Source organism: Alosa sapidissima, chromosome 23 (genome assembly GCF_018492685.1).
Source record: "Alosa sapidissima isolate fAloSap1 chromosome 23, fAloSap1.pri, whole genome shotgun sequence".
Classification (NCBI taxonomy): Eukaryota; Metazoa; Chordata; class Actinopteri; order Clupeiformes; family Clupeidae; genus Alosa; species Alosa sapidissima.
The window spans coordinates 16,085,327-16,112,188 of NC_055979.1; the positions used below are offsets into that span (position 1 = coordinate 16,085,327).

The window sequence follows — 26,862 nt, forward strand, 5'->3', positions numbered from 1 at the left end:
CCTATGACAAAATAGCCAGCCACTTCATTTTTGTCTATGATTTTTTTTTGTGTTTACATGGCTGGGGTGTGTTGGCGGCTCAGTGATTCAGGTAGTGTGAATCCAGTGAGTGACAGTCAAACTGATGGAGGTCAACCAGTAGCTGAGGGGTTGATGGAGTCTTTGGTCTAGCACTGCTGGGTTTATTAACCCCCAGCCGCTTCAAATGCTACTGTTTCTCTGTGTGTGTGTGTGTGTGTGTGTGTGTGTGTGTGTGTGTGTGTGTGTGTGTGTGTGTGTGTGTGTGTGTGTGTGTGAGAGAGTTTATGTGTGTGTGTCTGTGTGTGTCTCTGTGTGTGTGTGTGGTGTATTTTTACTGACTTTCAGCAAACTGAATTAATAGAGTTGTGTGTGCGTGTGTGTGTGTGTGTGTGTGTGTGTGTGTGTGTGTGGCAGTGAGGTGGAGGAAAGGGGATACAGAGATCCGAGACAGCCCCACACACATCCTGCAGGTGGAGGGGGAGCGATTCTCTCTCACCATCATGCACATGAAGCCCAGCGACGCAGGGACGTATAACGTGACCGCCAACAACCGGATGGGTCAGGCGTCCTGCTCAGCCACGCTCTTCGTTAGGGCAGGTGAGAATGGGACCACCAACAATACACCTTTTCCCTTGCTGCAAATGCCCTAACAATTCCTATCCACTCACTCACTCAATTCAGTTCAATTCAATATGCTATATTGTGTTATATGCTTTTGTTTTTTTAAGGATTTGTACTTTTACTTTGTTGGACGTTGTTGACATTCACATTCTCACTCTCAGTATGTCGTGCCACCAACCTCCAGTAAGGGAAGATCTAAATTCAGTACACAAATGCAATCGTGGAATTTTGTGATTCTGTACCACAATGCTATCCTTTGCAATTATGCAAAATAAAAGGATATTCAACATGCAATATAGCATCTTGGTTAACAAACTCCAGGTCTGACTACAGCCTTACAGCAGCCCAACATTAGGTGCTTTGAGACACAAATCTCACTTTCTTCAATTTCCTGTATCACTGTCAGCAGAGTTGTTTGGTTTAGTTTAGTATTTAGTAAGCTGCATCTGCATCATTTACTGAAGATATAAGCTCATTAGATATGCCCTCTTCCTGCCTCATGCCGTTTACAAGCATGACTGTGTTTTGAGGATCTAATGCAATATTTTGACTGCATTCATACTGTGCGCGACCAAGCTTTCGTAATGAGATCATCCACAAACCCCTCGCTGGAAATGATCAGAGGGATGAATCATGGATTCTGCATCTTGCACCTCTCCTCTTACACAGCACCAAAATAAAAGAGAGAGAGGGGGGGGAGAAAAAAAGCTTCAGTCGTTTCGACTGCGCCTCAAAGGGCCTCTTCATCTCTAAATATCATGCTTAGGCAGCGGTGATTCAACCCGCGATTGGCTCACCGTTGAGCCACCCACCTTCTCTGACTCCCCCAGGCTGGCTCACAATGGCTGCCCAGTCAGTCAGTCAGGCAGACCAGCAAACAGGCAGGCAAGGCATGGAGAGAGAGGGAGAAGGGGGTGGTGGTAGAGAAAGGGAGAGAGGGGGGGTGAGAGAGAGAGGGAGAGGGGGTAGGAGGGTAAGAGAGAGAGAGAGGTGAGAAAAAGAGGTAGAGGGAGAGGGTAAGAGAGAGGGAGAGAGTGTGAGAAGAGGGAGGGAGTGGGGGGGTAAGAGCGAGGAGAAAGAGACTGGGAGAGAGGCGCATGTAGAAAGCAAGAGGGAGACAGGAAGGTATGAAGAGAGAGAGAAAGAGAGAGAAACAGAGAAAGGAGGGAGAATTGGGGCAGGGAAGTATGATGAGAGGGTGGTAGAAAGAGAGAGAGAGAGAGAGAGAGAGAGAAAAAGGGAGGCATGGCTAGAGAGAGGTGGCAGCAGCAGCAGGCTGGCCTCCTGTGGCGCCTGCCTGTTATTGTTTGAGTGCTCCAAGGCAGCCTGCAGCCTGGCCCCAGCTCCAGCCCCAGCTCCAGCCCCAGCCCCAGCCCCAGCCCCAGCTCCAGCCCCAGCCCCAGCCCCAGCCCCAGCCCCAGCCCCAGCCCCAGCTCCAGCCCCAGCCCCAGCTCCAGCCCCAGCCCCAGCCCCAGCCCCGTCTCCGTCCACACGTCTGCCTGCCTGCCTGTCTGCCTGCCTGCCTGCCTGGGTGCTCCCTTATTTGGTCAGCCAGCACACCGTGTATTTATAGCCCCCCCCTTGTTTCCTTGAAATAATTGCGGCCTGTTTTATTTCCCACTGTGAGATTAAGATGCTGGTCAGGCCAGACACACAAACCCACCCACCCACCTACAGTACACACAGACACACACACACACACACATACACACACACACACAACACACACACACACACTCCCCTCCACACCCTCAAACCCCACTCTGTGTCAGTCTGAAGGATACAGTGCTGTTGGGGGGGGTGGGGGGGCTTGGGATGGATATATGGGACTAAGGTTCTGTGGAGGCCCACAGGGAGTGTGCCGAAAATATGCATTCTGCACATGCTGCAATAGCGTCTCCGAGAGGGCATCGGAGACGCTATTAAAGTATGTGCGAAGCCTTAAGACTAATGGGAGACTCTCTTCTCGTGGGAGAACACAGAGGAAAGGGAGGGAAGGCGAAAGAGAAAATCATTATCGTACACACACACAGACAGAGAGAGAGAGGGAGAGACAGAGAGAGAGAGAGAGAGAGTGAGTGAGAAAAAGAGGGGTAGAGGATGCTTATGTTTATGTAATGAAGGTGCAAACTTGATGTGTGTGTGTGTGTGTGTGTGTGTGTGTGTGTGTGTGTGTGTGTGTGTGTGTTGAGAGTTGAGAGTTTGATAAATAAACTCAGATGTACACAAGAGGACAAATAGAGAGTGAGTTAGAAACTGAGCCAGAAATAGAGAGAGAGACAGAGAGAGAGAGAGAGAGAAAGATGGCTAACGTAGATTAGCGAGACAGTGGGCTGTGGGAATTGTGTAAACCACTGGCAAGTTTACATACTGGAGATGCTGTCTCTGTGTGTGCTATTCACAGACTCTTCCTTAGAGATGAGCCGAACGGTAAGCGCCTGAACACCGGCAAAACGTTTGATCCTCTGTCCTCAAATGCTCCTTTAACGTTATACGTGTTTGTGAAGATTTATATGTTAGAATGCTTCACAGTCCTGCAGTGATGGCTTCAGTGTCTAGCGCCTGCTAATTTTCTCTTTCTTATCATCCTGTCTGTATAAGATCTTCACTGTGTCAGTGTGAGTGTGTTTAATCAGCGAAAGATTTGGATGATTAGTTAGGGCTAACGGATGTTTAGTCGAGGTTGGACGCTTTTTTAGTAGCAAGGAAACTGTTTTTTGTTGCCATGATTCATTCAATGGTGGAGGAGGCTATCTCTGATGGCCTACTTTGAATATTCCTCTACATGCTTAGAAGCTGTTTACTCAAATGATTCAGACATATTGGAATTAAAAAAACCTAGAAACATAAAATGCATAGAAACATTAGTGAACTTAACTGATCAGAATGGCATATCTTTTTTTTTTTTTTAGAAAACTACAAACGTTGCCTTTCGAAATGCAAATGTGTGTATCCACAGTGCTAAGGCATTTTCTTGGCACTGTCTCATGCACACCTACTGAATCTATTCCTGACTTAGTTCTGTAAACACAACGGTGATGAGCAATGATGACATACTGGATGCTCTCTCTGCTCTCTCAAGTGCTCTGGGCTATAATAGGCCACTTTCCTGTGGCATACGAGGCAGCACTGGGCTTTCTGGCAGCGGTTTGGCTGTGGTGAGTGCAAGTGAGAGTGTTGGGAGAGTTCAAAGAGGCACTGTCCTAGGAGAGCAGTGATGAATATTTCATGTCGTGAAACAGAAGGTCTGCTGTGGGTGTGTGCCCACCTACCCTGTGTGTGTGTGTGTGTGTGTGTGTGTGTGTGTGCGTGTGCGTGTGCGTGTGCGTGTGTGTGTGTGTAATATAGTGATTGGGTTTGGGATTGGGGGATTAATCAATTATAATTCCAGCTGTGTTCGCTTTGACAAGTCCCAAAGCCATCTGCCTGGGCCGGACTCATGGAGAAGTGCCTAATCCTTACCCCTAAAAACTCTCTCTCTCTCTCTCTCTCTCCCTCTCTCTCTCTCACACACATCAGAGCCACTACACCCCCTTTAAACACACAATGTCAGAAGTACATCAACTCCCCCAGATACGTGTTAAATCAAAGTTTGAGTGAAGGATTAAGGCTTGAATTGAATTCAATTAAATGATCTTGTCATTTCCCTCATATTTCTGTGAGAGCAATCTCAACGAAATTGAGAGATTAATTTTTAATGCAAGTAGAAGATGAATGGGCCGATTAAGGGACATTATCAGGAAGAAGGTCACCCAGAAGAAGCTCATTAGTTTCTGAAAACCCAGTGACACCAAGCGCCGTCACACCCAAGAGTGGGTTGACTCTGTTGGTCAGTGACCATTCTGATCTGTCCCTGATCCGACCCTGATCCAGCTCTGATCCAGCGCTGGTCTGTTCTCAGCTGCTATCAGTTATCGACATCAGTTATCTTTCGCTTAAGAGGCCCCATTCACTCGATGCACTGTTTACACAAAATTCTAAAATAAATAAAATAATGAATCACATGTTTTCACCTTGAGCTGATCTAGTGTTATTCCCCTTCATCTACCATCTGTCTGTTCTCCTCTTTATCCACTTCTGTCCACCCATATGTCCACTCCCAGAGCCAGTCCAGGGGCATCGTGGGAAACTGAGTCTTCCTTTGGATCCCCCAGGCAGCCCTGTCCTCTCTGATGAGGAGTACCTGAGCCCCCTGGAAGAGGCTATGGAACTGGACAATGCCCCCTGGTCCCAGAGGACAGCACTGTCCCCTTTTAAAGAGCCCCCTTCTTTCCAGGTACTCAAAGTACTTTCTAGTACTCTGCTAGTGCTTTTCAGGAAAACAATTTTTTTTCTATGACAGCTAATGCACTCCACAGAAGAATGCACTTTTCGTCTGTGACAGCTAATGCACTCCAATAAAAGACCTAAGTTATTCATGATGGTGAAAAGATTTGATTCAGAAGAATGAACTGCTTTGGAACGATTTTCCCCTCTGTTTTTCAATGAACTTATAAGGTTAAAATGGGGTAATCTGTGATTGTTTGGTTCCTTGTTTTAACTGGGAATGTACAGTCTGAAAGTCGTTTTTATCTCACATTCAAAACCGTATCCATTATTTGTAGTAGATGTTGCTCTACCCACTAGAGAATTGCTTCTCATGAAAAAATAATGGTCTTGTTCATTCATGTTTGTATGAATGACCAGGTAACCTCAGGTGACCAGGCTGTGGTAGAGGGACAGGAGGTGACCATGTCAGTTCATGTATGTGGACAACCCAAACCCATGGTGTACTGGTGAGTCATCATTTCATATAAGCTATTACACATGTAATTACAGTACATGTTACATATTACCTTATTAGATGTAATTACATATGGCCAAAATACATTATTATGTGTTATATACTGTAGTAACAAATTCATGCTACTTACATTATGCAATGTAATGTTATAGTAATGTACATTTTATGCAATGTAATGTTATAGTAATGTACATTTGATTGCATTGCCAAAATATCTTGGCTATACCTATGTTGTTATTTTGTTCAAATCAAACACATTTGAGGAAACCTTCGTGGCATATTGATTTTTTTATTTACAGGTTGAGAGACCGGGTAGCAATTAAAACTGACAGCCGCCATGTTGTTCAGGAACGGCCAGAGGGAAAATATGAGATGAAAATCAAATCTGCACTGAAGTCAGACGCCGGAGTTTACACCTGCAAGATCATCAATGAATACGGCACTAATCAGAAAGAGTGCAGATTGGAGGTTTCTGGTATGAGGAACTAAAATATACTCCACATCAAATTCCACAGCCACACAGCTGGTTACACAGAGGCGATAGCCAATCACCACAGAGTGTGTTCCTCTGTAGTTTCCTTGGGTATAATTTATAAGGTCTAATTTAATGCTTTAATTTATAAGAACATTATTTATATATATATAAATATTATTATATTTATAATAATTGAATGTTCATTGTATATTATTGCAAGTCTAATAATAATACTTTATCAATTTGAGTAAGACACTTGCATACCGTCTTTGCAATTAATACATTTACATCACAGGCTTGGACTTCATTTGTCCATTGCAGCTTACCAGGCGTGACTGACTACTCTCTGGGTACAGGCTGTGACTGACTACTCTCTTGGTACAGGCTGATGTTTTTTGGTTTCTCTTGTCCTCTCCAGCACCTTCGGGTCAGCCTGCCCTGGCCATCAACATACCGGTGCAGGACGTGTCGGTGAGGGCCGGCGAGACAGCCCTGTTTGAGTGTCACATGGTTGGCCCACAGGAAGTGGATGTGGATTGGCTGGGCAATGGGAAACTGATTCAGCCTGCACTGCTGGACTGCAAGATGCACTTTGATGGGCGGAGGTGTCGCCTGCTGCTGCGCTCAGTACACGAGGACGACAGTGGGACCTACACCTGCAAACTCAGCTCGGCTAAAGGTAAATAATATGATATGATATAATATGATATAATATACAGTAATTGAGTCACAGATGGAGAGGGAAATTGGGCTTTATTGGGTCAGGTGCTGGCCATCCATTTTGCCATTAAAACAGTGTCAACACTGATTAGAGACTGAAAGCCCTTGAATAATCTCCAACAGCAGTCTCTCTATGGCTTTCCATTTTGTATAATTCTCTCTCTCTCTCTCTCTCTCTCTCTCTGTCTGTCATTCTCTCTCTCTTTGTCTGTCATTCTCTCTCTCACTCTCTCTGTCTGTGTCATTCTCTCTCTGTCTGTGTCATTCTCTCTCACTCTCTCACTCTCTCACTCTCTCGCTCTCTCTCTGTATTGTGGGCTCAGAGGAGCTGGTGAGCAGTGCCAGTCTCAGAGTCAGTCCCTCCAGGGAGCCCCTGTTCACACGCAAGCTGGATGTCCTTGAGGTCATCGAGGGTCGCACCGCCCGCTTTGACTGCAAGGTCAGCGGGTCACCGCCTCCTGAAGTGACATGGAGCCACTTGGGTGAGGAGAGGTGTCACATTTCCACTTTGACCTTTTTGTAAAGATAGGACGTATTCCTGCTTAGAAAGCCCTTGTTAAACAATATTGAATGCCATAATGTACACTATACTGTATGATCCAGTGTGGTCCAATTAGTTAAAATAGTACTTATATCACAGTTACTGTATATTGTAGTATATTTTATCACGTTTATAATTATTTCAGTATTTTTAATTACAGTTTGAATGCTAATCCATACCTAGCTATCCATACCCACCTTTCTTTTCACGTTTGACCTGAAAGCATGTCATTTAGCATACCTTTTGTATAAACAGAAACTATGTTGATGTCCAACTCTTGGCCTCCATCAGAAAACTCTCTGCAGGAGACTGACAACATCCGCATCCTGAAGGAAGGGGGCCGCCACTCTCTGATCATCACACAGGTGACCCAGGAGGACGAGGGCTTCTACACAGCGACAGCCCATAATATCCATGGTGACACAGACAGCACAGCAGAGCTCTATGTGCAGGAGCCCCGGCCAGCCATCTCATCACACATGTAGGAGCTGCAACACCCCCCCCCCCCCCCCCCCCCTCCCCCTTGCCATACATTACTTACCCACTTACCGTATACACACCATACTTACTTACATACATACACACTATGTATGGTGCACATAAGATGTAAAACTGGGGTGGTGGTAGCGTAGTGGCTAAGGAGCATGCAGTACCCAGAAAAGTTGCTTCCATCGTTGTGCCCTTGCTTGAACAAGGCACTTAACCCGGGGTCAATGGCCCTTGTAATATAATTGTCATAAGTTGCTTTGGATAAAAGTGTCTGCTAAATTACTAAATGTAAATGTAAAATGTAAATGTCAACGCATTCACACAAGTTGGCTTTCACATACTGTATGGCTTTCTAATCTAATCTAATCTAATCTAATCTAATCTAATCTAATTTAGTCTAGTCTAGTCTAATCTAATCTAATCTAATCAAAAATAGGTGGGTCCTGCACATTTTTTCATAATCACTTTTTCACTTTCTTCTCTATTTCTCTCCCTTGCTCTCTCACTTTTCATCTCTCTCTCTCTCTCTCTTTTCTCTTCTTCCATTCCCCCCACCATTCTCTAGTTTTGTCAGTGCAGCACTTTTTACTTCCTAAAACGTATACCTCTTTGTCAAATAATTGAGCTGAGTTTAAATTAGAAGATATATGGTTTGGCTGTATAGCTGTGTTACTAAGCCAACCTCCTTCACTTATGGTGCATATAAAATGTAGTGCTGATGTTACATATCTTTTATGTTCATCCAATTACATTTTTCTGCATGAAAGACAATGCTAGGCATGTACCTCTCTCTCTATCTCTCTCTCTCTCTGTCTCTCTCTCTCAGTACTTCTTTTTGAACTACTTACTTTTGGCCTCTCCTCTTTCTAAACTCATCCTTACTTTGGTTTATCTCCCCTCTTCCCAGGGCAAAGTTGGAGAAGATGCCTTCCATTCCTGAGGAGCCGGAGGTCCTGGAGTCGGAGGTGGAGCGGAGGACAATGCCGGACTTCATCACGCCTCTGCGGGACGTGGAGGTGGTGGAGGGCAAGGAGGCAGTGCTGAAGTGTAAGGTGTCTGGCATGCCCTACCCCACTATCAGCTGGTACCACAACGGCAAGAAGATCGACAGCACGGACGACCGGAAGATGACCCAGTGTAAGGGCACTCTGGAGACCCTACCCAGGCTCTGTGTCTCACTATCAGCTTTGGTTGTTTATTCAGTTAGATCAGGGCATTGAGCTCATCTACAGCAATGTCCTGAGTAGACATATGGGCCTACATTTAGGGAGGGATGGACATATGTCATGGTAAAACAATAAAACAATCAAATAACAATATTTGATTAGATTAGATTTAACTTCAATGTCATTGTGCAGAGTACAAGTACGAAGTTGCAGTTTGCGGTTTGTGTCTAACTAGAAGTGCAAAAAAGCAAATGCACTATGGGTGGGATATGGTCAATTGTCCAGGGGGGGCAAAAATGTCCGCAGAATGTTCGTCCCTGTCAAGGTTTGAGGGACACCTCAACAGGCAATTGTTCGGGTGAGAGAGGGCTGTTGTTGATGGCAAAAGTCTGCACAATGTCCGCCTCCTTGTTGTCCCTGTCAAGGTTTCTATGGTCGTGGACACCTCAACAGGCACAGGCAAGGAGGCATCTGGTGGGTGGGCTTAGTTTGTTGATATGCAGAGATAGAGTTCAGTAGGTAGCTTCCTCTGAACCTGCTGGTTTGGGTGCGGAGAGACCTCTAACGCCTCCCGGAGGGGAGTGGGGTGAGCAGTCTGTGGTTGGGGTGAGAACAGTTTTTGATGATACTGCACGCCTCATGCAAGCATTGTTTGCCCTGGATGGTCTCGATAGAGAGGAGTGAGGAACCGGTGATGCGTTGGGCAGTTTTCAACACCTCTGCAGTGCTTTCCGGTCGGAGGCAGAGCAGTTGCCATACCATACTGTGACACAGTGGGTGAGGATGCTCTCGATGGTGCAGTGGTAGAAGTTCACCAGGATCTGAGGAGACAGGTGGACCTTCTTAAGTCTCCTCAGGAAGAAGAGACGCTGGTGAGCCTTCTTGATCAAGGTAGAGGTGTTGAGGGTCCAAGAGAGGTCCTCAGAGATACAGTATGGACACCGAGAAACTTGAAGCTGTCAGTCTTGTTGATCAGAATGGAGGTGTGTGTGCTAGCTTTAGACTTCCTGAAGTCCACGATTGGCTCTTTGGGAGCTGTTTGGGAGTTATAATAAATTAATAATTAAAAAGTATATTCTGTCACACTCACTTGTAGCAACTAAAAAAGCAGATACAGGTTGAAGTTATTGCACTGTGCAAATTCCTCTTCAAGGTCATTTGTTGGAAATTGTTTGCATATATAATACATATATGTTTCTCTTTCCTGTTAAAACTCATGTTTTAAAATTCTTCTAAGTTTCACTGTTGAGAAATATTATATCTTCAAGGTCCCAGAAAGTAGAAAAAAAATGGTATTGATTTCTCTCCCACTTTGTAGATTTAAGTAATTTATTCCTTTTCAGTTTTTCCCCCATTGCTTATGTTATGAGTCAGTAAATCCAGGGAATTGGCTTGAAATGCATACACATTTGTTGCCCTCACTGTGTGGTACTTTCATCCTTTTGATCTCTCTGATCTCTTGTCTCATTCAGACAGGGATGTCCACAGTCTGGTCATTCGCTCCGTGTGCCACGGTCACAATGGCGTCTATAAAAGTGTCATCTCCAACAAGGTGGGGAAGGCTGCCTGTTACGCCCATCTCTATGTGGCAGGTAAAGACATGGTCATTCACAGAGTCATAATCAAGGTATGGAATGGACAACACACCTTATAGCTCCAAAAGCCTAATGGGAGCTATATGGTGTCCAATTCAATCCATAACTTGCTAGTGTACTTAAGCTTTGTAAGCTTTTAACCAACACCCAGTTAAAATAGATTGTACATGATTCTATTTGGTTGTATCAATTCACAAAGTAATGACATGGCATAATCCAATCCTAATGTATTGTGCATATATGCAATCTGCAGGATGGTATAGTTGTATCTGTATGTGCAAGGGGACAGAATTTCACAAGAGCATGTTATGGCTTGGCCTGAACCATGATGCTAATACAGACTAAAGCATTAGACTGCAATGCTTTAAGAGGGCATATGCTCATTTGTAGTATATTTTGTCTGCAGACATCCTTCCAGAGCCCCCAGATGGTCCACCTGTGATTGAGGCCATCACTGGAAGAACAATCACCCTGAGATGGAGCAGACCCAAGAACCTGGATCCGTCTATTGGTAAATTATTGTTCTTCTACAGTTAATAGAGTACCAGTGCATAATCTGAACATCTGTAGATAATCCATAGGAGACCAAGAAGATCAGGTTAATTAATCAGGTTGGATATGCTTCAAATTCAAAAATGTTCTGTTTCAAAACAGTTAAATCATTTCTTGATGTGTTTACTTTGCCTCAAGTCTTTCCCCCTAAAGTTTCCCCCTGAAATTTACATGTCCTTCTGGGAGAGTGACTCAGCTTGTTTTTGGTGAATGTTTCCCATCAGATCCCAACTCTTTGTTGTATGCGGTTCAACAACAAGCCCTGGGCTCTATCCAGTGGACCATTATAGCGTCTAACCTGAGAGAAACATCCTACGTGGTGGCCTCCCTCTCCAAAGGAGCGCGCTACGCATTCAGAGTTTTGGCAGGGACTGGAAAAGCTTTCAGCAAGCCATCTCCACCAACAGACCTTGTTCAGCTCATCGACAGAGGTACTTTGTGTGTGTGTGTGTGTGTGTGTGTGTGTGTGTGTGTGTGTGTGTGTGTGTGTGTGTGTGTGTGTGTGTGTGTGTGTGTGTGTGTGTGTGTGTGAGGAGGTGTGTGTGTGTGAGGAGGTGCGTGTGTGTGTGTGTGTGTGTGTGTGTATGTGTGTGTGTGTGTGTGTGTGTGTGTGTGTGTGAGGAGGTGTGTGTGTGTGAGGAGGTGTGTGTGTGTGTGTGTGTGTGTGTGTGTGTGTGTGTGTGTGTGTGTGTGTGTGTGAGGAGGTGTGTGTGTGTGTGAGGGGGTGTGTGAAGGGGTTTAAAGCACTGTTATTTTTATACACAAGCTCTCTCATATAAAGCATAAATAATAAAAATATATATCTGTTTTTATGGGACTGGTGTTTTCTCAGGCCAGTATTTGCGAAGAGGCCCAGAAATTCTGGACAAGCCGGACACAGTGTATGCTGTGGAGAATCAGCCGGCCAGCATGACCATCACTCTTAACCACGTTCAAGCAACAGTCAGCTGGAAAAGGCAAGATGATCATTATTAGATATTAAAATTGATGAATGGTAGTGCACATATCATAAGAATGACAATGTTCAAAAAACATGCCAGCATTTATTTTTCAATAATTTGAAAGTATTTGAAAGTGAAATGAAAGTGAAAATGGGATTATAAAAAAGTACGCAGACCCACCTCTTTTAGATTTGATTTGAAACTTTATTGATCCCAGAAAGGTCAATACATTTAATACATACAAAGTACATTTTTATAGGCTAATAAAAAAGACTGTATATATCATATATAGTTTGATCAACAATTTCCTTTTTTTTTTTGTGTGTGTGTATGTGTATGTTTGTGTGTGTCTGTGTCTGTGTGTGTCTTTCTCTGTGTGTGTGTGTGTGTGTAGGAGGGGGGCCATATTGCTTCACAAGCCTGGTGTGTGTGAGATGAGCATGCCAGATGACGATCAGCACTCCCTGAAACTGATGCGGGTGCGCGTTGGAGACGTGGGCCAGTACACCTGCATCGTGAGCAACGCATACGGCAGTGACATCTGCCATGCACAACTGATCCTCGCAGGTAATATCAAGTCCTAGCTCCAAATCCCAGCTATGTATCTTACCCCATAAACTGATATCATCCATTTAGACTTTCCAGACTGTGAAATGTTCTACTCCCAGACTCCATCAAGCAACCCCCCCCCCCCTTCACCCAACTACCCTGTTCCATTTGAAGGATGCTTAGATGCTTTGAACCATGCTTGAAAGTTTTGAGCCATGTAAATAGGGAATGTACTTGTTTACTCTCTAGCGCCCCCTGCCTTTGAGAGCATCATGGAGGACCTCGATGTGTGTGTGGGTGAGACAACAAGGTTTGCAGTGGTCGTCGATGGAAAGCCAGATCCGGATATCCTCTGGTATAAAGTAAGTCCCTCAAGATTAGAGAGAACATTTCCCCATCTGGGAGATTCAGATTCATTTTCATGGCAAACATCCAATTATATGTGACGTTGATATACATAGAAATTATGATTTGGACTATAGTCTATGAAATAGAATGTGATATATTGTGCATGCTAGGTTGTTACACTTTGGTGGTGTTGACTGGTTCACATAACAATATGTCAGGGCTATGGATGTTACTCAATATGGAATATCCACATCAAGTCACTAACACTGCTAATTCTTCACTGATTACAGGACAACACACTTCTGGCTGAAAGCAGCCACTTCACCTTTGTGTACGACGACAGGGAGTGCTCACTGGTGGTGCTCAGTGCTCGAGAGGAGGACTCAGGGGTCTACACCTGCATGGCCAAGAACCTGGCCGGGTCTGTGAGCTGCAAGGCAGAGCTCACCGTGCGCACAGGTAATGGCCTATATCTTATGTTTTGAATCCAGTTATAAGTGGAGAGTCAATATCAGGATGGTTTTTTTTTGTTTATGTGTAGTCTGCCTTTTGATAACTACCTGTCATCGTTACACTGGCATTCATAATTGGCCAATATTTTACACAGAAGGCACTGAATGGGTATCATAATCTGTCATATAACTAAATTCTTACTGTTTCTTTCACATCACATTTAAAGGTGCAGTCAGCTATTGCGCAGGAAGTCACATTTGTTTGTGTTTATGTTTATATTTAAATGTATTAGCAGACGCTTTTGTCCAAAAAAACATAGGCCTACATTACTGTACATTTTAACCAAGGACCAAATGAAACACACACCAGAGACGTAGCTCACTCCTAGACCCAGAGAAACTCCATGCTGGGTTTCGTTTTTGTTTGCCCCCATTTTGTTTGTTTCCAGTTTTTGGAGCCTGTTTTTTTAACAGTGTACTCACAGAATGGGCAGCTAGCGGTCAAGAGGAGATAATTGGTGAATGTGACAAAAATTGTTATGGGCTTGAAATTGCGTACGATCGCTGCTGACTGCACCTTTAATGTTATTCCAAATAACCCAGCCAAGAAAGTAGTGGAAGAGCCAATGGAGGATGAAGAGACTATCTTGAGGAGAATGCGGAGACTAACAGATTATTATGACATTCACAAGGAGATCGGGAGGTGAGGCCAATGATCAATGATTTGATGGACTTTTTACAGTTATAAACAGTAAACACATTATAAACACAATCCTTGCTCAGTAAACTGTTACACAAAGTTTCAGCTATGAACATACCTTTTCCTGCACAAAAGATCTGACTAATTTTCCAAAGGACAATGCATTCTGCTGTGACGTCTTGCATGTCTGTGAACTTGTGCTGTGGCTGTAGGGGGGCATTTTCCTATGTGAAGCGGGTAACTCTCAAAGCTGCGAAGAGGGATTACGGAGCTAAATTCATCACAGCTCGAGCGAAGAGGAAAGCCTCTGCCCTGCGGGAGATGTCTCTGCTCTCAGAACTGGACCACGAACGGATCCTCTACTTTCATGATGCTTTCGAAAAGAAAAATGTGATTGTGCTCATCACAGAACTGTATCCTTATCTGTTCTTTACACAATTACAAGGTTTTTAGGTATAAAAGGTTCATTTTTTTGCTCCATTATATATGATTTATACCATAGAATGTTTTCTATTTAGACCTCATTTCTATTTGCCCTTGGCTTACTATTATAAAGTATGGGGTGACGAATGTTCACTGCAATAATTATAGTTTAACCGATAATAAATAAATTATAATAATTTAAATATTTAGTGTACATTGTAACTGTCCACATGACAATAAATGTGCTCTACACAGTGATGTTCTCCCTTTAACTCACCAAAGATGCCATGATGAGTTGCTTGAAAGATTGACAAAGAGGACCACCATTATGGAATCAGAGGTTTGCTTTCTCCAACACTATTCATAATTATTGTACTGTTTCTGCTTAGTGTCTTTATATGGAACAAAAACATAAATCAAATGAAACAGCTGACCACTGAAAACTGACCTCAACCTTTTTGCAGGTCCGTTCCATAATTAGGCAAATACTAGAAGGTATTGATTATCTTCACCATAATGATATCATTCATCTTGACATCAAGGTAAAGCACTGGGTGAAACATTTTAGTTCATATCGACTAATGAACAATTGATGAAGTATTGACCAATCCAGTATTTAGAATCTAGGAATCAATTGCTATTATGAACTAGCCTCGATGTAAATCTAAGGATTGCTGATGTATTAAACCTTTTCTTGGATGTTCACTAAATCAAACATGTCTGTGGACTACTGCAACAACTGCATCAACAATATAGGAATGAAAATCAGAGTGGTCTAGGGCCATTTGGACTCAAAGTTGCCATTTAGGGCCATTTGGACTCAAAGTTGCCATTTTTCTCCTTCCTCACAGCCAGAGAACATTCTCATGGCTGATCGTAACAGTGACCAGATTCGAATCTGTGATTTTGGCAGCGCTTTGAAGCTCACTCCCAACGAGCCACAGTACAGCAAGTATGGCACTCCAGAATTTGTTGCTCCGGAGATTGTGAGCCAAACACCCATCTCCAAGGCAACAGATATCTGGTAAGACATTTAATCCATCTGACACAGTCCCACACTACATTAGTCACCTCCAAAAGGCCAAAAAGTGTTTTTTATTTCTCGATTCTAATGCAATCCATCTCTCTCCGCAGGCCCATCGGAGTTATAGCCTATTTATGGTACGTTAATTATTGTTGTGTCATTGGTTTATATGCCCTTTTTACAAAATCAATATTGAATTTCCTGCCAAACGAAAAAATCAAATTAGTGTGTGCACATAATACCAATCCGTCTCAGTAATCACTACACAGCCAAAGCCACAGCAAAATGTCGATACAAGGATTTACTGAGAGGTTGCGTAATCTCGTAGCCTCACAGGTGTGTCCCCGTTTGCGGCGGAGAATGACCGTGAAACACTACTCAACATCAGGAACTACAATGTGGCTTTCGAGGAGAGCATGTTTGCTGATTTGTGCAGAGAAGCCAAAGGATTTGTCATCAAGCTGCTGGTGTTAGACAGGCTGTGAGTCTGTTTATTAATGAATCAAATTTTAATGAATTATGTTCGAGTAATTAACCTTTTTTTTTCAAATTGTTTCTTCCTCTTCAATTTCTAATCATCCTTTCATTTCCTAGGAGACCAGACACAGCTGAGGGTCTTCGGCATCCTTGGTTTAAGGTAGATATGTTAAAATATGTATGCTGCTCTGATTTATTGACATCAATCCAATTATTTGCAAGCTAAATTAGATTTTCTATCCTTTGAAGACCTTGACTAAGGGGAAGAGTATCAGTACAGCATTACATAAACAGGTCCTGGCAAGAAGAAAGTGGCAGGTGAGAAAGTGGATGCTGCTTGAGTCATATTAATTTGTGCTCACTCAAGGAGAGATTTAATTTACAGACTTTTCTTGCTTGTGCTAAAGCAATTTCTTTCTTTTTTATTTCTTGTTTAGAGGTCACTCATCAGCTACAAGTCCAAAATGGTGATGAGAGCCATCCCTGAGCTGCTGGATGACTCCTCCAAGCACACATCTATTGCTGTGTCCAGACATCTCAAGGAGAGTTCGCCACCACCATCGTCCTCCTCCGACTCTGATGGGGAAATCGATGAACTTCCCTTTATCCCCATGCCTATGAATATGGTGTTCTCTGGCTCCAGGATGTCCCTCACTGAGATCACAGGGGAGGACGATGTTTCGGATGGTGTCGTACCGGCCAAAGGGAACCATCACAGTGTGGAACCGATGGAGTGTGAGCCCTCAGTGCCTGGGAAAGATGGGGAGTCTGAAGAGGTGGGTACGGAAGGGGAGAAGCCCAGGAAGCCTCTTCAGAGAGGGTCGAGTGTGGAGGCTGAGGAGGCACGGATCAAGTCCAGGAGGGCAACAATGCGCAGAGGTAGCTCAGCCGACAGTGCCCTGCTCCTTCACGTCTCACCAGAAGAGGGCGCTACAGCAGAGGAGGCCGAGGAAGGCAGCTGTAGCCTTAAAAAGGCCGTCTCCATGGAGCTCCCGAGACGGAGCCCAAGTCCAGGCCCGGGCAAGCTGAGCCAGGAGGACTACGCCCTGAAACTGGAGCTGATGAGGCAGAGGCTCCTCCGAGGCGGATCCGTGGACAAGAAGATGAGCGGGTTACGCGGCCCTCTGCTGGAGACGCTAGGGGTGGACGACGAAAGACGGACGTCGTCCCTCGACCGCAACTTGCGCAGGGCAAGGATGGGCGGAATGACGAGGGCATCCTCGACAGAGAGTCCCTCAGAGGGCTCCCCAAAGACGAAGGTGTTTCGTAAGAGCGCCTCGTTTAGTCAAGTTGACCCTGAAGCCACTCCACTGCACAGACGCTTTGGAGCGCCGCTGGAGATCCCTAACACTCAGACAGGCCGGATGGGAGAGCAGAAGCTGCATGAAGCCGTATCTATGTCTGTCCTTACTGAGCAAACTAGACTAGAGTCAAGGCCTGAGTCTCCCACTGAGATTAACTCTGTACCACCACCCACTCCTGACCCGGAACAGCAGGAAAGGAAACAGGAAGAAAGGTGGATTCTGGGAAATGAGAAGATGGATGAGGAACAACAAGATGGTACAACAATCTCTGAATTTTCCCCTCAAAGTCATGAGGAGGACAATGTATCCCTGTCCTCATATTCAGCAGTGAAAGATTCTAGATCTGTAGTTTCTCCTATGATTAAATCTGAAAGCAGCAGTAGGAGAGAGAGTGTTGTGTCAAAATCTGAAGAGGTTTCCAGCTCAAATGAAGGTGAAGGAAAGTCAGAAGTTGAGTCGTCTGCATCAACTCCCACTGAGAAGAAAAAATCGGCTTATGCTGATGTGATGCAAACCATCACTGGGTTGCAACCCAATGGAAAGCAGCCTCACGTCCCTACCGCCACCCACTCACGGACTCGCTCCAACCCTGAAACTATCCTCCTACCTGAGCATCCTGCCGTCTTCGCCAAAGTGGCCACGCCATTTGCTCCCATTCTCAGAACCGACATCAAGGACATTGACTCAGAGGAGGTTTTCGAGGCGAGGTTCAAAAAGCGCGAGTCATCTTTAACTCGCGGCCTAAAGCGCCTGACTAGGACTAAGTCGGAGGAGAAGTCTCCGGTCATGCCTCGCAAGCTGGGCGAGGAGATCTATAGACCTGGGCCCACCGGGGCTCCTCTGGAGATGGTGTCCAGAGGACTTCAGGAGAAATCCAAGTCAGTCCAGGACCTCAGGGAGGTGGACAAGGACCTTGGCTTGATCGGCAGGTTCTCCATGCGGGCAAAGAAGTCGTCTCTCGCTCCCAAGAAGGAGGAGAAGCCAAAGGACGAGTCAAAGGACGAATCGGCTAGCAAACGCAGGGTGTCCTGGGCTCTGGGTCGCAGCAAGTCCGAGGATAAAAAAGCGACGGAGCCCATCAAGACAGAAGAGGAAGTGAAAGCAAAGAAGGATGTCTCGGAGAGAGATAAGCAGAAGGTTCCAGACTCACCTGTTTTTGCCATGAGGCGCAGGTTTGAGTCAAAGGTGGCAGGCATTTCGGAGAAAATACGCAGTCGATCGGAGGAAAGGAAGGAAACAAAAACCCTGAAACCAACACAACCAGATGCCGAAGCGTCTGAAGCTCCTACGGAAGAAACGAAACCAGATCAGAAGAAGGTCGATGAGTCGCCAGTTCTGGCCATGAAGAAGAAGTTTGAAGCCAAGGTTGCTGGTATCTCCATGAAACTGCGAAGCCAGTCTGAAGATAGGGAGGTGGAGACCGAGCCGAAGCCAGAGGGCAAGAGAACACCTCTTCTGTCCCGTCTTCGACATTCCCAGTCGGAGGGTACGAGTCTGAAGAAGATGGACATCCCTGAAAACCAGCTTGCTGAACAAACGGGCAAATTAGGTGGCAACGAGTCGGTGGAATCCACTAACAGTGCGCAGGCTGACTTGAAATCTTCTCAGAGTAAGCAGGGCCATTTTGACACAACCTTAAATGCTCTTGTACAGAGATACTGAGTATGAGTTTCGTATATTGCAGTTATATAAGTCCATAAATATTTTAAACGTATTAAAGTGGCAATGCTGTCTACAATGATTTGATGGTAACAATGATGTTATGCAACACTGACAACCACTGCTCAGGGTAACATAATTATCCATTACGAACTCTGTTCGTTATAGCACCAGAGAATGACCGCCGCTCCAGATGGGATCGATGGGGTCTGTCAAGAGGCAAGAGAGGCAAAAGCCCCGGCCAGCTAAGCACTGCATCATCTGTCTCCAAGGAAGAGGAAGCTAAAAATCAGGAGTACACGCGCTCTTCTTCAGGTACTGTATGTGAGGAATGATTAGTTGTGCCTTATCATTTGTTTAATGTGAAGAAAACTTGCACAGTCAAGTAGGAGGAGGAGAAAAGGTATTCAATTAATTAAATCTGTCTGTGAGGGATAGAAAATGAAAATGAATTAAGTTGAGTCCAGTATCTCAACTGCCTCTTTCTTGCCAATGAAAAAAAACTCTCTGCTGTACAGGATTTTCATGTTTGCATTATGTGCATTTATTCATTAAGCTGATATTTTATCTAAAGTTTTACTTTTGCACAGTGCACTGTAGCTTGAATTTCAATGCTCACTTACAAATGAGGACTGACATTCAGAGCAAATGCAGACCTTGCAGTAGCGTAACAATACATACAGTACAATACAACCTTTATATAACCAGAGGATGATGCAGAAGAAGTAATCAAGTGACAAACGAGGTTGCCGCTCTCTGTCACATAGCTGCACACACCATCTCTCTTGATTTCTTACAGAAGAGCTAATGTATGATTTTTGAGATCCTCTTTTGTATTTTGATCAATAAGATGATTGCTTTCATTTCCAGACTTCCCTCCGGTTTTCCACATTAAGTTAAGGGATCACATACTTCTGGAGGGTGACCCAGTGACGCTCAGCTGTCTTCCTGCTGGGAACCCATTACCAAAGGTCATCTGGATGAAGGGTAGGAACATGACCAACCATTCCATAGCACAACAATACTATTTCTCTCTGTAGAAATAACCCGATATTGAAATGAGTCAATGCAAGATTCAGTCCATGAAATATTTAATATCATTCTCTATGTTATTAAAATGGGCTGGAATTCACAAAAATGATTTTACACTGACTTACTTAATAAGATGATTTGTAAAATCTATTTTTCCAGATAAGAAACCATTGGATATTGACAGTAGGATGAACCTGATGTCCAGTCCAGATGGCAGACAACTTCTGATGATCTTGAACACTACCAAGAAGGATGCCGGCCTGTACGAGTGTGTGGCCACCAACCCACTAGCATCGGCCACTAGCTCCTGCACCATCTCCCTGGCCTGTGAGTCCCTAACTGTACTCCAGACGCAGACACATTTGAACGTCCCCCATGCATCATTTCAAAATCAAATCTCTTGTGGAATAAAATAATCCGATCAGGTTTCGATATTAGATTTGAGTCAAATTGAATTTTAAGGATATAACATTTGCAGAGGCACAGAGAGACTCAAATCACTTCCCATTAGACACTGACAAGAAGCCACTTACAAGAAGCCCTGCTTTATTTGATTCATTTATTGTATTTCTGCAGTAGAATTGGCATCTCTTCTTTTTAGTTTTCCTACTCCACATTTCATATAATATTTTCATGAAAGAATAATACAAGAAGCAAACTAAATTATTTATAATCCTCCTGATTCAAACTTTGGGGGCTTATTTAAGTGTCACGTCATATTTGTTCCAGCAGCGGCTACTTTGGTTTTGCTCCTTAAAAGGTTTTTGGTAAAGTACTCCATGTGCTCTCTGTTCGCCTCCTTAAGGTGTCCCAAAGCGACCTGGAACGCCAGAGGTTCCTCAGACGTACAACAACACGGCTCTGGTGCTGTGGAAACCGGCGGACACCAAACCCCCATGCACGTACTCACTCGAGAGAAGGACAGAGGGTAAGCTTCCGTCATAAACTCTGAGCTCCGCGTTACCCTTGCTCTTTAAAATCCCATCAAGTCTCTGGAAACACTTCTATTCATTGGAAAATAAATGTCAGTATAAATGTTAGGCTTTTGATTTTATTACTACCCAAAATGTTTCATGAGACACCGCAGTCGTTGCCTGTAGGGTTTTTATTGTGTTCTTGGACCTTTGGACACTAGTTTCTCCACATAAAAGAACAAATGGAAACCACATTTATTTATTGTACTAAATACTGTACAATCATTGCTTCAATAACTCACATCAAAGACATTTTCCATCTGACAGGTGAAACAAACTGGCTCATAGTTGCTACGGGTTTGATGGACTGTTACCACAATGTGACAGAACTGCCCACCAGCAACACCCTAAGGTTTAGAGTGGCCTGTGTCAACAAGGCAGGCCAGGGACCATACAGCAACACCTCTGGGAAAGTGTGCCTAGGCACAGGTACTGAAACTATGAAAATATATAGATATGAAAATATCACAAAACATGCACTTTAACAATACATCCTGAATATAAATGTGGATATGGATTGTTTATGAGCCATAGATTACCCACTGAATTGAAAAAAAGTTTTGCATTATATTGCATTATATGGTAGGGAGTGCAATGCATTCACTAAGCTCAATAAATTTGTACACACTCCCCCTCTCCTACCTGTGATTGCATTTCTAAATGTCACCCTTGAATTGAAAAATGATTTGTCCTCATCCATGACAGGGAGGAGTGTGTTCACTAAGCCGGTGAAAGGGAAAGCCACCTCACAGTCTCCTGCGGCAGATGTCCCCGCTCCACCTCCAGGCGCTGCTATGGCAACCTGCTCCGTCGTCGTCCAGCGCAGTAAATCCGTGCCTGCCGTGTCCCCATCCTCACTGCCACAGGCTCTCCCAGCACCCTTCCCTACCACTCAGATCCCTGTCCAGATCCCGTCCCGCGCGGCCACAGCGAGCCCCACCACGCCACCCGTGGTCACTCCTCTTCCTGCCCCGTCCTCTGCCACCAGAACCCCTCACGTCTGGCCGCCCCGCAGAGCTTCTGATGCCCAGTCACCCACTAACATTCCTCACGTGCAGAGACAGACAGCTCTGCCAGCTAATAGCGCGACAAACACAGCACTAGTCACACCCGCTCCCCAATCGCCACCCGTGGTGAAACCCATAGCGCCTTTGGTCCTGCCAAAACCGAAGAGTCCTGTGAATGTAGTGCCACCCATCACTCAAACCCCACCAGTGCCCCAGCCTGTGCCCACCACCACCAGCTCCCCTTCTGCCACCATGCCTCTACCCTGCAGACCCATCTCCCCAGTGCCCTCGTATGTGCCAACCACCACCGCGCGCGTGGCACCTACTCCTGTCTCTCCCCCTGTAGTGTTGGTAAGCAGCATGAGCCCCTTCGGAGAGGGGCCAACTACTCCCACCCCTCTCACCCCCACAGGCCAAGTGAACCCCTCCACAAAGGCCAGTGAGTCCAGCCTGAGGCAAGGGGTGCCTCAGAAACCTTACACCTTCTTGGATGAAAAGACAAGGTATAGAGCTGCTTACTATTTCCATCCTTATCTCATAGTGTAATTCTCATTAAATATACTGTAGGAAGCTTTGGTTCAGCCAGTAGCTACCAGTGGCTTAAGAAGTATTTACAGGATTTACAGAAACTACTTACGGGACTTCAGGTCATAGGTTAGATTCTCACACAATTCATTTTAGATGGAAGTGTGAAAGTGAAAGTAAATGCCTTTGGCAGAGAAGCTCAGACCTTCTGCCTCATACAGAGATTATGTGCAGTGTGGTCATGTTTAGTATTATTTTGGGGGACTTTTTTGCTTTTTGTTATGACAGTACAGTGAAGAGGCAGACAGGAAGTGAGTGGGAGAGAGAGATGGGGTGGGATCGGGAAATGAGTCGGGTCGGACTCGAACGCAGGTCCCCGTGGGCACTTGGACCCGGACGTGGTATGGGCGCTGTGGCCAGTTGTGGCACAGCGCCCCCCCCCAGTTTAGTCACGTTTAACTAGCGCCCCCCCAGTGTTGTCATGTTTAACTAATGCCCCCAAGTGTTTAACTCTTCTTAACTGTTTTGTCAGAGGTCGGTTTGGGGTGATCCGTGAGTGCCGTGAGAACGCCACGGGGAAAATGTTCGCGGCTAAGATCGTGTCGTACGAGCAGGACACCAAACAGCAGGTGGTGCAGGAGTACCAGACTCTCAAGTCGCTGCACAACGACAGGATCATGGCTCTCCACGAGGCCTACGTCACCCCACGCTACCTGGTGCTCATCACCGAAAACTGCACAGGGAAGGAGATCCTCTACAGTCTCATTGACAGGTTGGTGTGTGTGTGTGTGTGTGTGTTTCTCTCTCTCTCTCTCTGTGTGTCTGTGTGTGTGTGTGTGTGTATGTGTGTGTGTGTGTGTGTGTGTGTGTGTGTGTGTGTGTGTATACTGTATGTGTGTGTCTGTGTGTGTGTGTGTGTGTGTGTGTGTGTGTGTGTGTGTGTGTGTGTGTGTGTGTGTGTGTGTGTGTGTCTGTCTGTCTGTGTATGTGTGTGTGCGCATATCTGCATTTTTTATATTGTGCACACATTATGCACATTTAGAGACTGACAGATTGAGAGACTTACATTGTTACGACAGACATTGTATTCTGCATGACCTCTTTGTCATGCCCTCCTGTAGGTTCCGCTACTCTGAGGATGATATTGTGCAGTATCTGGTAGGCATCCTGCAGGGTTTGGAGTACCTGCACAGCCGGCGAATCCTTCATCTTGACATCAAACCGGACAACATCATGGTCACCAATATGAACGTCATTAAGATCGTAGACTTGGGCAGTGCTCAGAGTTTTAATCCCCTCACACTCAGAACCTATAGCAGAGACCTAGCAACCTTAGAGTTCTCTGGTAAGCTGTGTGTCAGAGACATAAATAATGTTATATTAATGGTGTGTTTATGCTAACGACTGCACTTCACATTAATGATCTCTTCAATAACATGACATCATGTGAATAAAACAGACCTCAACACTATCTAGTATTTAGTGTTGCTAAATGCCATTGTTAATGCTTGCGTTTATTATGACAATTAATGCATGCAGTTAATGGTCATTTATCCCTGATTTACTAATGCCAGTTGCATAGAAAATGCATTGAAACAGCTGGAAATGCTGATGAAATGTTTGCATAGTTATAGAAGACACAGAAGTGCTAGTCTTTTGTATAACCACCACCACCTGCTATGACTCACCAGTAGGTACTGTACCCAAACAGACACTTTTGGAGGGGGTGTGTGTCATGAGCTGCCATGTTGTTTCTCTCTGCAGCTCCTGAGCTGCTGAAAGGTGACGTGGTGGGGCCTCCAGCAGACATGTGGGGCGTGGGAGTACTTGTCTACATCATGTGAGTCACAAAACAGAGTGAAAAAGAAACAAGTTATACAAAGGAAAGTAGAAAGTTATACAAGACTGTATGAAATGAGTTTCTCGGTGTACCACTTAGATTGTTAAACTCATTTACAATGCAATTAATCACACATTAGTTACTATTTTGCAACAACAAATGTGCTGACAAAATCCTTCTGGTGTTTAACTGGATGCACTATAGTTTTTAATACATTACCTGTAGACATTGCAGTTTTTCATGGAATTACATTGTATGAGGGTTGTCACTCATATTTTTGTTCAGGCTGAGTGGAAGACTACCCTTCCAGGAAAAGGACCCAAAGCAGACTGAGACCAAAATACTGGCAGCCAAGTTTGACGCCACAAAGCTGTACCCAAATGTGTCCCAAAGTGCCTCCGCCTTCCTGAAGAAGACTCTCAATGGCTATCCCTGGTGAGAGAACACAGCAGATCTAATAGTGTAAAAGGCCGATGTCTGATAAGGCTGAAAATACCATTACCAGTGCCATATACGGGAATATAATATAATCAGCCACAATTAGTGGGTGGACACCTGGTTAACACTACATTTTTGTGTGCAATTTCTACAGTAGTGCATTGTTTTTATAAGCTGTGTGGGGACTTTGTCTTAGGTGTAGGGCTACATCTATCTACATACATTAAATATATATAGCATTATTTATTGCTTATGTAAGTGCACTGTAATAAATGTTTTGACGTCTACTGTAGGTAAGTGATTACCATAGTATATGTAATGTCATATTTGGAATTGATGGTAACATGAAGGTCAAGTTTCAGTTTAGGTTTAAATCATTCTAGTATCTGTGGCCGGATGGAAGCAGTGTGAACAATGGATTCAGGGGCTGGTCCATGTTTTTTGCTATTGTACGTGCTAAGTGAGTGATGGCTGTGTCATTTCTGTCTGACAGGCTGAGAGTGGGGGTGGGGAGGGTGATTATCTTGGAGACAATGTGTGCAATTTGAATGAGTTTGTTTTCACTGGTGACAGTTCACATGCTAAAGAAGCAGGGAAAATAGTAGAGAAAGATGGGTGGAATTGTGCTTTTGTGGAGCAGCAGCAAGAGGTGGGGGGCCAACAGACAGAGCTGTGGGTTTCAGTAAACCTGTTGGTGTTTGTGTTTGTGTTTGTATCAGTAAACCTGTTGGTGTTTGTGTTTGTTGTTTGTTTCAGTAAACCTATTTGTGTTTGTGTTTGTTTCAGTAAGCCTATTTGTGTTGGTGTTTGTTTCAGTAAACCTGTTTGTGTTTGTGTTTGTTTCAGTAAACCTGTTTGTGTTTGTGTTTGTTTCAGTAAACCTGTTGGTATTTCTCTGTCCCTCAGGTCGCGGCCCACCACGAAGGACTGCTTCTCCCACGGCTGGCTGCAGGACTCCTACCTGATGAAGCTGCGCCGGCAGACGCTCACCTTCACCACGGCGCGCCTCAAGGAGTTCCTGGGGGAGCACCAGAGGCGCCGCGTGGAGGCCGCCACCAAGCACAAGGTCCTCCTGCGAGCCTACCAGACCGGGCCGCCGTCCCCCGCCTCCTCCTCCACCACACCCGTCACCCAGTGACCAGAGCTCTCGTCTGGGGTGTGTGAGCGGCTCTCTCCCCCTCCAACCCTTCAACCCTCTGGGTCTTACAGAGTACAGTGGGGACTGGAGAGGCTCAAGCAGGCTAGGCTGGGCCCAGCTGCAGAGACTCCTATGTGTGAGACGGCAGTGTCAGCCCCCTAGAGCTGAGATAGAGATAGAGAGAGAGAGAGAGAGAGAGAGAGAGAGAGAGAGAGAGAGAGAGAGAGAGAGAGAGGACGACGGAGATGGCTGACAACCGAAATACAGATCAAACCAAGATGGATTTGAGCAGGAGTAATGGATTGCTTGTACTGGACCATCTAATTAGCTAAGTGTTCATTCTGATAGAGGAGTCTGCAGTTTTATGACTTCCCTTTAGTCATCCGAATCTTCTTTCTTTTTTCTTTTTTTTTTTGAAGATGAAGTAAAGGTTTGATCGGAGCAAAGCCGGCACATTTAATTCATTTCCTTGGCTGGCTCGCTATCAAAAGGCAACCCAAGCAGAATGTAATTAATGTTTTTAAATAACGGTACAGCTGTTGGCTTATAAGTCATGTCAGAAATTTTGACTATGTAAGCGATATGTCACTATTCAAATCAATGCTGACTTCAAAGACCCTTTTGAATAGATCTTGATCGATAAAATGTATTAATGCGTGATCCACATTGTACTCAACTCAACTCTGGCACAACAGGTGATTTTGGACCTTAGCGACTGGTTAGAGACTAATACTGTACTTGACGTTACGCTGCTATGTGTTGTGTAAGAATTTCAGTTGCAGAAACCCACCATATGTTTACTTCCCTAATTATTTGCACCTTTTTGGTGAATATGTAATATACCTTTTAATATTTACAAACTGCACTCTCATGTGCCACTGAGCTCATTTTGGATGTTGTGAACAGCTTCCTGGATGTTGCAGCAACACTTGGTGACATTTGTAACGGCCTTGTTTAAATACTCTTAATTTTACAGTTTGTACATGATTTTGAGTGTTTTTGATAGAGACATGTTTCTATGGACAGAAGATTATTGGATACTACAGGAGAGCCAGTGGTTGTTCTCTT

At 44.7% G+C, this 26,862-nt stretch overlaps 1 protein-coding gene across 5 annotated transcripts in view; it reads left to right on the plus strand.

The window, feature by feature from the left end:
• Positions 1-25,974, plus strand: part of spega (striated muscle enriched protein kinase a) — a 46,465-nt gene extending 20,491 nt beyond the window's left edge. For 4 of the 5 annotated variants that reach the window (XM_042080942.1, XM_042080944.1, XM_042080946.1 and 1 more), the window contains 36 exons: positions 436-618; positions 4,746-4,918; positions 5,329-5,417; positions 5,725-5,900; positions 6,319-6,579; positions 6,944-7,102; positions 7,453-7,642; positions 8,558-8,787; positions 10,289-10,408; positions 10,818-10,922; positions 11,188-11,394; positions 11,796-11,919; positions 12,299-12,471; positions 12,703-12,815; positions 13,092-13,260; positions 13,857-13,956; positions 14,166-14,366; positions 14,659-14,716; positions 14,841-14,918; positions 15,228-15,400; positions 15,511-15,537; positions 15,729-15,881; positions 15,995-16,037; positions 16,127-16,195; positions 16,315-18,790; positions 19,009-19,155; positions 19,711-19,827; positions 20,032-20,199; positions 20,678-20,800; positions 21,114-21,275; positions 21,552-22,356; positions 22,911-23,150; positions 23,500-23,723; positions 24,143-24,218; positions 24,504-24,653; positions 25,563-25,974. In XM_042080942.1, coding sequence (XP_041936876.1) covers positions 436-618; positions 4,746-4,918; positions 5,329-5,417; positions 5,725-5,900; positions 6,319-6,579; positions 6,944-7,102; positions 7,453-7,642; positions 8,558-8,787; positions 10,289-10,408; positions 10,818-10,922; positions 11,188-11,394; positions 11,796-11,919; positions 12,299-12,471; positions 12,703-12,815; positions 13,092-13,260; positions 13,857-13,956; positions 14,166-14,366; positions 14,659-14,716; positions 14,841-14,918; positions 15,228-15,400; positions 15,511-15,537; positions 15,729-15,881; positions 15,995-16,037; positions 16,127-16,195; positions 16,315-18,790; positions 19,009-19,155; positions 19,711-19,827; positions 20,032-20,199; positions 20,678-20,800; positions 21,114-21,275; positions 21,552-22,356; positions 22,911-23,150; positions 23,500-23,723; positions 24,143-24,218; positions 24,504-24,653; positions 25,563-25,794 — 8,294 coding nt within the window. In that variant the 3' untranslated portion in view covers positions 25,795-25,974. The remainder of the gene's footprint in view (positions 1-435; positions 619-4,745; positions 4,919-5,328; positions 5,418-5,724; positions 5,901-6,318; positions 6,580-6,943; positions 7,103-7,452; positions 7,643-8,557; positions 8,788-10,288; positions 10,409-10,817; positions 10,923-11,187; positions 11,395-11,795; positions 11,920-12,298; positions 12,472-12,702; positions 12,816-13,091; positions 13,261-13,856; positions 13,957-14,165; positions 14,367-14,658; positions 14,717-14,840; positions 14,919-15,227; positions 15,401-15,510; positions 15,538-15,728; positions 15,882-15,994; positions 16,038-16,126; positions 16,196-16,314; positions 18,791-19,008; positions 19,156-19,710; positions 19,828-20,031; positions 20,200-20,677; positions 20,801-21,113; positions 21,276-21,551; positions 22,357-22,910; positions 23,151-23,499; positions 23,724-24,142; positions 24,219-24,503; positions 24,654-25,562) is intronic. The other variant, XM_042080947.1, reaches the window with a different exon arrangement.
• The last annotated feature ends 888 nt before the right edge of the window (positions 25,975-26,862 follow it).